This window comes from Nerophis lumbriciformis, linkage group LG30 (genome assembly GCF_033978685.3).
Source record: "Nerophis lumbriciformis linkage group LG30, RoL_Nlum_v2.1, whole genome shotgun sequence".
NCBI lineage: Eukaryota > Metazoa > Chordata > Actinopteri > Syngnathiformes > Syngnathidae > Nerophis > Nerophis lumbriciformis.
The window spans coordinates 26,584,917-26,598,695 of NC_084577.2; the positions used below are offsets into that span (position 1 = coordinate 26,584,917).

A 13,779-nucleotide genomic window follows, 5' to 3' on the forward strand; every position below is an offset into this window, starting at 1 on the left:
TTTGAACCTGACAGGCGTGCAATTATGATGACATGGCGTTCAGTAACCAGGAATACTGATCTCTGACAAGGGTGCAAACATGCTAAACGAAGCGTCACAACGTCGGATTGATGTGATGAGACAAGCAGGTTATGGCTTACGGCATGCTAACAGTTACGGCGTACGGCATGCTAACAGTTACGGCTCACGGCATGCCAACAGTTTGTGCTACCTGTGCCAGCGTCATTCTCATGGCACTGACGGGCGAAGGCTCAATGTCCACCAACTGCTGCACCGAGCTCAGAGTCTGGCACCAGAGCAGCGTTGAAGGCACACAAACACAAGGAAGGAGTTAGCTGGGAAAAGGTCGAGGGAGGAGCGTTAGCCGGGGTGCAAAGAGAGAGGTTAGAAGGTTTGTAAAGACCACACCGTGTGAATGTGCGATAAATAGGAAGAGGAAAAGCGAGGCTGATGTCAAAGAGGAAGAATATATGAAGAGTAGACGCAAAAACAGATAAATTGCGGACTATAAGTATGGAGGTTAATTTTTGTCTTTAAAAACCGAGCAAGAACAACAAAGATCCAACAAAGGGTAAAACAACATCCACTTATTGGATAAAACTTCACTGTTCTGCAGAACTTTGTTGGAGAAATCTGCCTCCGTCTGACACTCGCTGCTCTGTAGCAAGCCCCACCCACTTTGCTGACTGATATATTAATAATATTTCAACAATTACCGCAAAACAAAAAATCCTTTCCATAGTTAAATAAGAATAACAGGGCAAATAAATGTTACACAGCCGTTATTTCCTGGTGTTAAACCTGCAGAAAATAGTTCTTCTCAGGTTTCTCTATGTTTACATTTTCACGTTTTGCACTATTTTCTTACACTTTATGAAGCATTTCTTACATAGTCCTTCATTTTAAGAGCTTATTGTTAAGTGTTCAGTGTCATTTTACTATTTTGTTGACATTGTTTGAGGGTGTTCCATGCTTGTGTTGACATTTCCTTTCTGCCTCGATAGCTGAGGGATTATAATCAGAGGAAGGTTACATTTCAAATAAAACATATTATTCTCCTGCTCCTTATTTTGCATGGGTCATTAAATATGTCAATAATTATCAATATCGACTGATATTTTAATAATATTTAAACAATTACCGCAAAACAAAAAATAATTTCCATAGTTAAATAAGAATAACAGGGCAAATAAATGTTACACAGCCGTTATTTCCTGGTGTTAAACCTGCAGAAAATAATTTGTCTCAGGATTCTCCATGTTTACATTTTCATGTTTTGCACTATTTTCTTACACTTTCTGAAGCATTTATTACATATTCCTTCATTTTAAGAGCTTATTGTTAAGTGTTCAATGTCATTTTACCATTTTGTTGACATTGTTTGAGTGTTTTCCATGCTTGTGTTGACATTTCTTTTCTGCCTCGATAGCTGAGGGATTATAATCAGAGGAAGGTTACATTTCAAATAAAACATATTATTCTCCTGCTCCTTATTTTGCATGGGTCATAAAATATGTCAATAATTATCAATATCGACTGATATTTTAATAATATTTAAACAATTACCGCAAAACAAAAAATAATTTCCATAGTTAAATAAGAATAACAGGGCAAATAAATGTTACACAGCCATTATTTCCTGGTGTTAAACCTGCAGAAAATAGTTCTTCTCAGGTTTCTCTACAGTATGTTTACATTTTCACGTTTTGCACTATTTTCTTACACTTTATGAAGCATTTCTTACACATTCCTTCATTTTAAGAGCTTATTGTTAAGTGTTCAATGTGATTTTACTATTTTGTTGACATTGTTTGGGTGTTTTCCATGCTTGTGTTGACATTTCCTTTCTGCCTCGATAGCTGAGGGATTATAATCAGAGGAAGGTTACATTTCAAATAAAACATATAAATAAATAATTACTGCATAACAAAAATTCCTTTCCATAGTTAAATAAGAGTAACAGGGCAAATTAATGTTACACAGCCGTTATTTCCTGGCATTAAACCTGCAGAAAATAGTTCTTCTCAGGTTTCTCTATGTTTACATTTTCACGTTTTGCACTATTTTCTTACACTTTATGAAGCATTTCTTACATAGTCCTTCATTTTAAGAGCTTATTGTTAAGTGTTCAATGTCATTTTACTATTTTGTTGACATTGTTTGAGTGTTTTCCATGCTTGTGTTGACATTTCCTTTCTGCCTCGATAGCTGAGGGATTATAATCAGAGGAAGGTTACATTTCAAATAAAATATATTATTCTCCTGCTCCTTATTTTGCATGGGTCATAAAATATGTCAATAATTATCAATATCGACTGATATATTAATAATTTTTAAACAATTACCGCAAAACAAAAAATAATTTCCATAGTTAAATAAGAATAACAGGGCAAATAAATGTTACACAGCCGTTATTTCCTGGTGTTAAACCTGCAGAAAATAGTTCTTCTCAGGTTTCTCTGTTTACATTTTCACACTTTGCACTATTTTCTTACACTTTATGAAGCATTTCTTACATATTCCTTATTTTTAAGAGCTCATTGTTAAGTGTTCAATGTGATTTTACTATTTTGTTGACATTGTTTGAGTGTTTTCCATGCTTGTGTTGACATTTACTTTCTGCCTCGATAGCTGAGGGATTATAATCAGAGGAAGGTTACATTTCAAATAAAACATATTATTCTCCTGCTCCTTATTTTGCATGGGTCATAAAATATGTCAATAATTATCGATATCGACTAATAAATTAATATTATTTAAACAGTTACTGCAAAACAAAAAATCATTTCCATAGTTAAATAAGAATAAAAAGGCAAATTAATGTTACACAGCCATTATTTCCTGCCACTAAACCTGCAGAAAATAATTTGTCTCAGGTTTCTCTATGTTTACATTTTCACACTTTACACTATTTTCTTACACTTTATGAAGCATTTCTTACACATTCCTTATTTTTAAGAGCTCATTGTTAAGTGTTCAATGTCATTTTACTATTTTGTTGACATTGTTTGAGTGTTTTCCATGCTTGTGTTGACATTTCTTTTCTGCCTCGATAGCTGAGGGATTATAATCAGAGGAAGGTTACATTTCAAATAAAACATATTATTCTCCTGCTCCTTATTTTGCATGGGTCATAAAATATGTCAATAATTATCGATGTCGACTAATATATAAATAATATTTAAACAGTTACTGCAAAACAAAAAATATTTTCCATAGTTAAATAAGAATAACAAGGCAAATTAATGTTACACAGCCATTATTTCCTGCCACTAAACCTGCAGAAAATAATTTGTCTCAGGTTTCTCTATGTTTATATTTTCACGTTTTGCACTATTTTATTACACTTTATGAAGCATTTCTTACATATTCCTTCATTTTAAGAGCTTATTGTTAAGTGTTCAATGTCATTTTACCATTTTGTTGACATTGTTTGAGTGTTTTCCACGCTTGTGTTGACATTTCTTTTCTGCCTCGATAGCTGAGGGATTATAATCAGAGGAAGGTTACATTTCAAATAAAACATATTATTCTCCTGCTCCTTATTTTGCATGGGTCATAAAATATGTCAATAATTATCGATATCGACTGATATTTTAATAATATTTAAACAATTACCGCAAAACAAAAAATAATTTCCGTAGTTAAATAAGAATAACAGGGCAAATAAATGTTACACAGCCGTTATTTCCTGGTGTTAAACCTGCAGAAAATAGTTCTTCTCAGGTTTCTCTATGTTTACATTTTCACGCTTTGCACTATTTTCTTACACTTTATGAAGCATTTCTTACATATTCCTTCATTTTAAGAGCTTATTGTTAAGTGTTCAATGTCATTTTACTAATTTGTTGACATTGTTTGAGTGTTTTCCATGCTTGTGTTGACATTTCTTTTCTGCCTCGATAGCTGAGGGATTATAATCAGAGGAAGGTTACATTTCAAATAAAACATATAAATAAATAATTACTGCATAACAAAAATTCCTTTCCATAGTTAAATAAGAGTAACAGGGCAAATTAATGTTACACAGCCATTATTTCCTGGCACTAAACCTGCAGAAAATAGTTCGTCTCAGGTTTCTCTATGTTTACATTTTCACACTTTGCACTATTTTCTTACACTTTATGAAGCATTTATTTATTATTATTTATTCAATGTTATTTTACTATTTTGTTGACATTGAGTGTTTTCCATGCTTGTGTTGACATTTCCTTTCTGGATTATAATTAGTGGAAGGTTACATTTAAAATAAAATGTATTTTTCTCCTAGTTCTTATTTTCCATAGGTCATAAAAAAATATTGGTATGGACTGATATAAAACAGTTTTCAGCCACATTGCCCAGTCCCGTTTTCATCTTTTTTTCCGTTTTTAAACCTCTGCTTAGAACCTTCTTAAGATCTGACAGTGCAAAAATGCGAACTCTTGCAAGAAATACTTCAATCTGCCACGTGAGACGGGCCCGTCAGCTTCTTACCGCTTCTTACAACCGTGATCCACGGACAACATTAAAGCAATTAAACGGGTAATCCTGTTATTTGAAAATATGAGAGCGATGTTCCCAGTGGAGACACAGACATGCCATTAATAAGCTGTCAAGAGAAAAGGTCATATTTTCAAGGAATACATCAGAGACTCAAGCTATGAAAACACAAGAATTGTCGGTAAGAAAGATACGACAAAGGTGTGCGAACTAGTTTGAGTGTGAAGTGGTCATCCTCCCTCACCTTGTCACAATCGCTGGGCTGGAACTGGAAGTCGTGTGCTTTGTGGAACACTGGGTTCTCCTGCATGAACAACTGCTGGTTGTACTCTTGGATTATCTGAGGAGGGAGCAAAAGTAGGCTTTAAGTGAGACGTGTGGTCATGCAGCAAATAGATTTGGAGCTCTCGTCTTAAGAAAATGGTGATTCAGTCGGCACAAGACATTGAAACGTCGAGAACTTGTTGAATTAGGTCCTGACCTTGAGCAACTCAAACCTAACGTTGAGACAACATGCTTTTTGACAACGTTTAATCAATGTTGGGTCCTGACGTTGATTTGATTATTGAATTTTGGTCATTTCCTAACTAAAATTCTACGACACAAATACATTGAAATAACATGCTTTTTGCAACGTTTATTCAATGTCAGGTTGTGATGTTGATTTGACCATTGAAATTTGGTCATACGCCAACCAATATTCTACAACACAAATACATATAAAAAAGTTAGGAAATGACCAAAATTCAATAATCAAATCAACGTCAGGACCCAACATTGATTAAACATCGTCAAAAAGCATGTTTTTTTTATGTATTTGTGTTGTAGAATATTGGTTGGGAAATGACCAAATTTCAATGGTCAAATCAACGTCACAACCCAACGTTGATTAAACATCGTCAAAAAGCATGTTGTTTCAACGTTGTATTTGTGTTGGATAATATTGGTGGGTGTAATATTGGTGGGTGTATGACCAAATTTTAATGGTCAAATCAACATCACAACCTGACATTGAATAAATGTTGCAAAAAGCATGTTGTTTCAATGTATTTGTGTCGTAGAATTTTAGTTAGGAAATGACCAAAATTCAAAAAACAAATCAACGTCAGGACCCAACATTGATTAAACGTCGCCAAAAAGCATGTTGTTTCAACGTATTTGTGTCGTAGAATTTTAGTTGGGAAATGACCAAAACTCAATAATCAAATCAATGTCACAACCCAACATTGATTAAATGTCGTCAAAAAGCATGTTGTTTCAACGTTGTATTTGTGTCTTAGAATATTGCAAATTTCAATGGTCAAATCAACATCACAACCTGACATTGAATAAACGTTGCAAAAAGTATGTTGTTTCAATGTATTTGTGTTGTACAATTTTAGTTAGGAAATTACCAAAATTCAATAATCAAATCAACATCAGGACTCAACATTGATTAAACGTTGTCAAAAAACATGTTGTTTCAACGTTGTATTTGTGTTGTGGAATATTGGTTGGGAAATGACCAAAATTCAATGATCAAATCAACGTCACAACCCAACGTTGATTAAACATCGTCAAAAAGCATGTTGTTTCAACGTTGTATTTGTGTTGTAGAATATTGGTTGGCGTATGACAACATTTCAATGGTCAAATCAACATCACAACCTGACATTGAATAAACGTTGCAAAAAGTATGTTTCTTCAATGTATTTGTGTCGTAGAATTTTAGTTAGGAAATGACCAAAATTCAATAATCAAATCAACGTCAGGACTCAACATTGATTAAACGTTGTCAAAAAGCATGTTGTTTCAACGTATTTGTGTTGTGGAATATTGGTTGGGAAATTACCAAAATTCAATGATCAAATCAACGTCACAACCCAACATTGATTAAATGTCGTCAAAAAGCATGTTGTTTCAACGTTGTATTTGTGTCTTAGAATATTGCAAATTTCAATGGTCAAATCAATATCACAACCTGACATTGAATAAACGTTGCAAAAAGTATGTTTCTTCAATGTATTTGTGTCGTAGAATTTTAGTTAGGAAATGACCAAAATTCAATAATCAAATCAACGTCAGGACTCAACATTGATTAAACGTTGTCAAAAAGCATGTTGTTTCAACGTATTTGTGTTGTGGAATATTGGTTGGGAAATGACCAAAATTCAATGATCAAATCAACGTCACAACCCAACGTTGATTAAACATCGTCAAAAAGCATGTTGTTTCAACGTTGTATTTGTGTTGTAGAATTCTAGTTAGGAAATGACCAAAGTTCAATGATCAAATCAACGTCAGGACTCAACATTGATTAAACGTTGTCAAAAAGCATGTTGTTTCAACGTATTTGTGTTGTGGAATATTGGTTGGAAAAAGACCAAAATTCAATGGTCAAATCAACGTCAGAACCCAACATTGATTAAACGTCGTCAAAAAGCATGTTGTTTCAATGAATTTGTGTCGTAGAATTTTAGTTAGGAAACAACATGCTTTTTGACGACGTTTAATCAATGTTGAGTCCTGACGTTGATTTGATTATTGAATTTTGGTCATTTCCTAACTAAAATTCTACGACACAAATACATTGAAATAACATACTTTTTGCAACATTTATTCAATGTCAGGTTGTGATGTTGATTTGACCATTGAAATCTGCAATATTCTAAGACACAAATACAACGTTGAAACAACATGCTTTTTGACGACGTTTAATCAATGTTGGGTCCTGACGTTGATTTGATTACTGAATTTTGGTCATTTCCTAACAAGAATTCTACGACACAAATACATTGAAACAACATGCTTTTTGCAACGTTTATTCAATGTCAGGCTGTGATGTTGATTTGACCATTGAAATTTGGTCATACGCCAACCAATATTCTACAACACAAATACAACGTTGAAACAACATGCTTTTTGACAATGTTTAATCAACGTCGGGTTGTGACGTTGATTTGACCATTGAAATTTGGTCGTTTCCCAACCAATATTCTACAACACATACTGTACGTTGAAACAACATGATTTTTGACGACGTTTAATCAATGTTGGGTCCTGACATTGATTTGATTATTGAATTTTGGTCATTTACTTACCAGTATTCTACAACACAAATACAACGTTGAAACAACATGCTTTTTGACGACGTTTAAACAATGTTGGGTTCTAACGTTGATTTGATTATTGAATTTTGGTCATTTCCTAACAAAATATTCTACAACACAAATACGTTAAAACAACATGCTTTTTGACGACGTTTAATCAATGTTGGGTTGTCACGTTGATTTGACCATTGAATTTTGGTCATTTCCTAACAAAAATTCTATGACACAAATGCATTGAAACAACATGCCTTATATATATATACACACACACACACATATTATATATATATATACAGGTGTACATATTATATTAATATAATAGATATATAATTAATAATTAAAATAATTGGATATTAAAAGTATTTAAAGTTGGACTCCGACCTTGTTTACTTCCTTGTTTTGTAATCAATCAGACATATCAAGCAGCTAAAATGCGTCAAATGTGGATAAATGTGGAGAAAGTGTTTTGCATTTTTACCATCATGCTTTGCAATGGTTGTAATTCTGAATGTTTTTATGGTGCATTGACAATTTTTTTTTTAATATCCACAAATTGTGTTATATCGTGTTATGTGTGACCTTGTCTGTTGGCATTTTGTGTTGGTTAATTTTTTTAATTTTTTTTGCACTATGACTAGGGAAGGTTGTTTTCATTGGGTCATATAAGTAAACGCTGCACTTGGCTTCATTCAGAGCATGGTAAGTTGTCATCGAGCTGAATTACTCATGTTGTCCACAAGTTGGTGACAAAACAGCATATAAATTGACTTTCAAAATGAATTGAAATCTCCCCGCGGGCCAAATTGAAGACGCAGGCGGGCCGTAGTTTGGACAGCCCCGATCTCCGGTAACTCACCCTGGTGGATTTGTCCAACAGGAACTGAAAGGTGTTGTGTGTCGCCTGGGAGGCCTCCAGCTCCGTGCGACACAGCGCTATAAGGTAGTCTTTTACATGCTCGTAGATCCTGCCGTCCAGGGCCTGGAGGAGAGAAGAAATAAAAGGAGTGATTTAGCAATGCTCCGTGTCACAATAAATAATCCTTGTCAACAAATAAAGAAAGAAAGGAGACACACGCTGCCTGTAAAAACCCCACATTAAAGACATTCCTTTACAACCATACTATAATTCAGTTTTTATTGAGTGTTTAATGGCAAATTTCCTTATGTTTTTTGTGGCAAATAGCATTCAGGCTTGTCTTAAAAGGCGGGGGTACTCAGTTCAAATCCCGGTCAGTTCGTTTTTTTTGGTTTGTTTAGGATCCCCTTGAGCTGTTGCAAAAGCAGCAACTATTCTTCCTGGGGTGGAAAATGTCAAAACGCTTTGATACACGTACAACACTAAGGCAAGAGCACACATATTCACACACAAATTTGGTATTTTTATAAGCACTAACCGAATTCCGTCGATACAACCGGGTCTCGATTCACGAAAATCAAACAGTGCCTTCATTTTATTTGTATCCATTTGAATGGTGTTTTATATATAGAATGTTTTGTATTTCTGTTTTTTTTTTCTCTTACACTTTTTTTAGCTATTTTCATGCATTTTAAGTGTGTTTTACATATAAAATGTTTTTTTATTTGTGATTTTATTTTTATTTTTTTTACACTTTTTTGTGCTATTTTCATGCATTTTAAGTGTGTTTTATATATAGAATGTTTTGTATTTGTGATTTTTTTTATCTTTTACGCTTTTTTTGCGCTATTTTTATGCATTTTAACTGTTATATATATATATATATATATATATATATATAGAATGTTTTGTATTTGTGATTTTTTTTAAACTTTTACACTTTTTTGCGCTATTTTCATGCATTTTAAGTGTGTTTTATGTATAGAATGTTTTGCATTTCTGATTTTTTTTATCTTTTACGCTTTTTTGTGCTATTTTCATGCATTTTAAGGGTTTTATATATAGATGTTTTGTATTTGTGATTTTTTTTCTTACGCTTTTTTGCACTATTTTCATGCATTTTAAGTGCGTTTTAAATATAAAATGTTTTTTATTTGTGATTTTATTTTTATTTTTTTTACACTTTTTTGCGCTATTTTCATGCATTTTAGTTGTGTTTTATATATAGAATGTTTTGTATTTGTGATTTTTTTTTTATCTTTTACGCTTTTTTTGCGCTATTTTCATGCATTTTAACTGTGTTTTATATATAACATGTCTTGTGCTTATTGTGATTTTGATTATTATTTTTAATATTTCACCTTTCTATTTTAGCCTGTACGGTACTTTGGCGCAGTAATCTGTTTTAGAAATGTGCTATATGAATAAATCTACCTTGACCTTGATATTCCGAAACCTTTGCTGCACGTGACGTCACGTCCGGTCGTAGACTAAACAACTCCCTCTAAGTCATGTTGCAATTTTCAACACCAACAAAACAAGTATGCTTGGTAGAAAACGCTCAAACTCAAAGAAAGGCTTCACTTTTCCAAAATGTGCTAGCTTGATGCTAATTTACAATGGCTTTGCCAATAGACAGGCTACTATTAGTATTAGCGATTTTACATGGCGATTTCAACAATGTATAACAATGTATATCCCATGAATTAGTTTTAGTACAAAAATGCATCAATATACATTTCGGTTTGATTAAAAAAGTATAAAAATTGGGAGTGTCAAAAACAACAAAACATTTCGGATTAATCGCAATTTTTATTTGTAACGATTCTTACCATTAAGAATCGTTACAAAAAATCACAATTTTTTTTTTTATTATTATTTTTTTTCAATCCGTCTTGTCCAGCCACTCAGACAAATCCTATAGTTGATGTAGATGATCTATATCTGCTGTACAGATTGACTTTAGAAAAGAGAAGTGTTGGATACTTCTCTTGTTGCCTTATTTGAATTTGACTTTATTAAATATTTGGGTAGAATTTTATTAAACAAAATCAGTTTTCTTTTAAGTAATATAGACATTTATCACAACTGTTTATCTATTCTATGGAGGAATGTAGGTAATCATAGAACTGGCCTCCAAAGTTATCAAAAAAATATAAATATAAATATAAATATAATTAAAGCTGCAAGCAGCGTTGGTCGGGCCCGCGTATTTGGCAGGTGCTAGTCCTAAGTGTCCCAATACTTTTGTCCAGTTTTAGTCCCAAGTGTCCCAATACTTTTGGCAAGTTGTAGTCCTAAGTGTCCCAATACTTTTGTCAAGTTGTAGTCCCAAGTGTCCCAATACTTTTGTCCAGTTTTCGGCCTAAGTGTCCCAATACTGTTGTCCAGTTTTCGGCCTAAGTGTCCCAATACTTTTGTCCGGTGGTAGTCATAAGTGTCCCAAGACTTTTGTCTAGTGTACCTACCTTGTCTGCATTGTGTAGGCACGCTGGTGCTTCCTGCTTTTAAGCAGCCATCTTAAAAAACAGCAGCGCAGCAGCATCAGCGCAGCGGGTCTTTGAAGGGTCATAAAATCAAAACCGGAGCAGGTATTAAAACGCTGTTCTATACTTTTATACACAAGGGTTTAATCTCTCTCCTGTGTTAGTTTGAAGCTGAAACGACAAACGCGCTCAGAGGAGATAGTTTTTGAAGAAAGGTGACCGTTTTTTACAAAAATGTTGTTTTGAAGGGGGAATAGCAAACTTCCTGTTGATTATTGCTGGGGGTTGTCAATTTATGAAATGTAGGCCTAAGTGAGCCCTACATAGAGGTTTTTGCTTCATGTCTCTCCGACCTTCCCAGTGGGAGTTACAGGCAGTTTTGTCAGTTTTTTCATCCGAGGAGCAGTTTTTTGTGCGTTTTATTAAAAAATTGCGCTAGAGCACAATTTTGAGATTTGGGGTTAGGTTTTTTTATTAGATCACAATTTTTGCCAGTCCTGATGTGTGCGTTCAGTTTGGTGAGTTTTGAAGCATGTTAAGGGGGTCAAATTACAGCTCAAAGAGGCAAAAGTGACTGTTTTTAGTACTTTTTTGTCTTGAAGGGGGAATTGCCAACTTCCTGTTGATTTTAGCCCGAAAATGTACTATTATGAAATGTAGGTCTAAGTCAGACCTACATAGAGGTTTTTGTTTCATGTCTCTCCGACCTTCCTAGTGGGAGTTACAGACAGTCTAGTTTTTTTTTTCTAGGGGGCGCTAGAGCGCAATTTTGAGATTTGTGGTTCGGTTTTTTTTTAAAAAGGCAATTTTCGCAGGTCCTTTTGAAGCATGTTAAGTGGGTCAAATTACAGTTTAATGTGGCGGCGGAAGAATAAAGAATAAAGAATAAAACCTTACAAATTCAATAGGTCCTTATGTCCCATTGCATAAGGACTCCCTGTGGGAGTCCTTATGCAATGGGCCATGCGGGCCCTAAATATAAATTGAATCGTTACCCCCAAGAATTGAATCAAATCGTTTGGTGCCCAAAGATTCACAGCCCTAATAAAAAAAACAATAAATAAATGTATGAAAATAAGTTGAAAAACATTTAGAATGGGAGGCAACTCCCAAAAAAATTGTGTGTGTGTGTGTGTGTGTGTGTGTGTGTGTGTGTGTGTGTGTGTGTGTGTGTGTGTGTGTGTGTGTGTGTGTGTGTGTGTGTGTGTATTTTAGATTGCTTTCCCACAGCTGCAGTGAAAGGTGGAAGGGTTCATATTCCAATTCCACAAAACACACTGACACTACAGACACACGCACTAAAATATTCAGGCATGAATAATGCCAATGTGTGTGTGGAATTTCACAAGAAAAAGGTCACAATTTCACAAGAAAAACTTGGAATTTTGGCAGTATTATAATAAAAGTCGTCATTTTACTCAACGCAAGTCAAAATTGTACAAGAAAAACTGAACATTTGCGCAATATTATGATAAAAGTTTCAATCTTACTCAGTAGCAGTCGCAATTTTACAAGAAAAGCTTAACATTTTGGCAATTTTATGAAAAGAGTCGTAATTTTACTCGTCAAAAGTTACAATTTTATAAGAAAACTAAAACAATTTGGCAATATTATAATAATAATCGGAATTTTTCTCTGCAAAAATTATGACAAAAGTCATCATTTTACTCATACAAGAACAACAAAACAGTTGGCAACATTGTGATAAAAGTCTGAATTTTATACGACAAATGTCAAAAGTAATAATTTTACATAAAAAAGTAATCATTTTACGAGAAAATATTGCAATATTACAGAAGCAGAAAGAATAGGAGAAATCGTTCCCAATTTTATAAGTAAAAAGTCGACACATTGTGAGAAAAAGACTGCTTTTAGTAAAAAAAAAAGTTTTATTAATTTTTTTTGTAATTGCTTTTTAATCTTCATTATTTACTTCAAGTTATTACAGTATGTCTCTATATACATATTTATTTTATTTTTGTTATTAATTTTGGAAGGCACATTTCAATTTCTTACACACACTTGTTATTTCATATGTTGACCAGAGGGAAAGCACTTTTAAAACAGACACACAGTCCATTTGAAAAATCCCTCCTTTTTGGGACCACCCTCATTTTTGATAGATGTCACCAGCAGGGGGTGTAAATTAGACATGCAATGTTATTGGGACCATGATTTATGTCATCACTTGTTCACACCTCCTCATATGGAAGATACTTTTCCTTCTTCGTGTCTCAAGAAGGGTGGAAATACAAGAACACACACACACACACACACACACACACACACACACACACACACACACACACACACACACACACACACACACACACGTACGTATACAAAGGAAATCCAGAGGAAGTTATGTTATTAAGTGTGGGCTGAGAGCTGACCTCATTCGTAATGTCTCCTTATCAAGATGCCTAACTCCTCTCCTCTCTTTCTTCCTGCAGCCTTTTTTATGTTTTTGTTTTTTTGGAATCCATTTAGAGCGGCGCCGAAACGAAATGAGTCAGCTTCCAGGAAAAGTCCTGCGTCGCAGCCGGCGTGTTGGATGTATTTGGTGAAAAAATGTGTCTGGGGGGGGGCCAATGTGTATGTGTGTATACATGATTATATACACATTTAGCTGTAAAAATCTACTGTTTGGGTCCCTTTTTTTCAGGAACACTAACGGCGGCATAGCTCGGTTGGTAGAGTGGTTCCAGGTTCGATGCCGGCTTCCGCCATCCTAGTCACTGCCGTTGTGTCCTTGGGCAAGACACTTTACCCACCTGCTCCCAGTGCCACCCACTTTGCTTTAAATGTAACTTAGATATTGGCTTTCACTATGTAAAAGCGCTTTGAGTCACTAGAGAAAAGCGCT

The 13,779-nt window shown here is 34.2% G+C and overlaps 1 protein-coding gene across 1 annotated transcript in view; it reads right to left on the bottom strand.

The window, feature by feature from the left end:
* Positions 1 to 13,779, bottom strand: part of LOC133572819 (F-BAR and double SH3 domains protein 2-like) — a 190,995-nt gene that overhangs the window by 63,404 nt on the left and 113,812 nt on the right. Inside the window, exons 9-11 of the mRNA XM_061925846.2 lie at positions 8,428 to 8,550; positions 4,727 to 4,822; positions 212 to 286 (exon numbers count right to left, since the gene is read on the bottom strand). Of these exons, the coding sequence (XP_061781830.1) occupies positions 212 to 286; positions 4,727 to 4,822; positions 8,428 to 8,550 (294 nt within the window). The remainder of the gene's footprint in view (positions 1 to 211; positions 287 to 4,726; positions 4,823 to 8,427; positions 8,551 to 13,779) is intronic.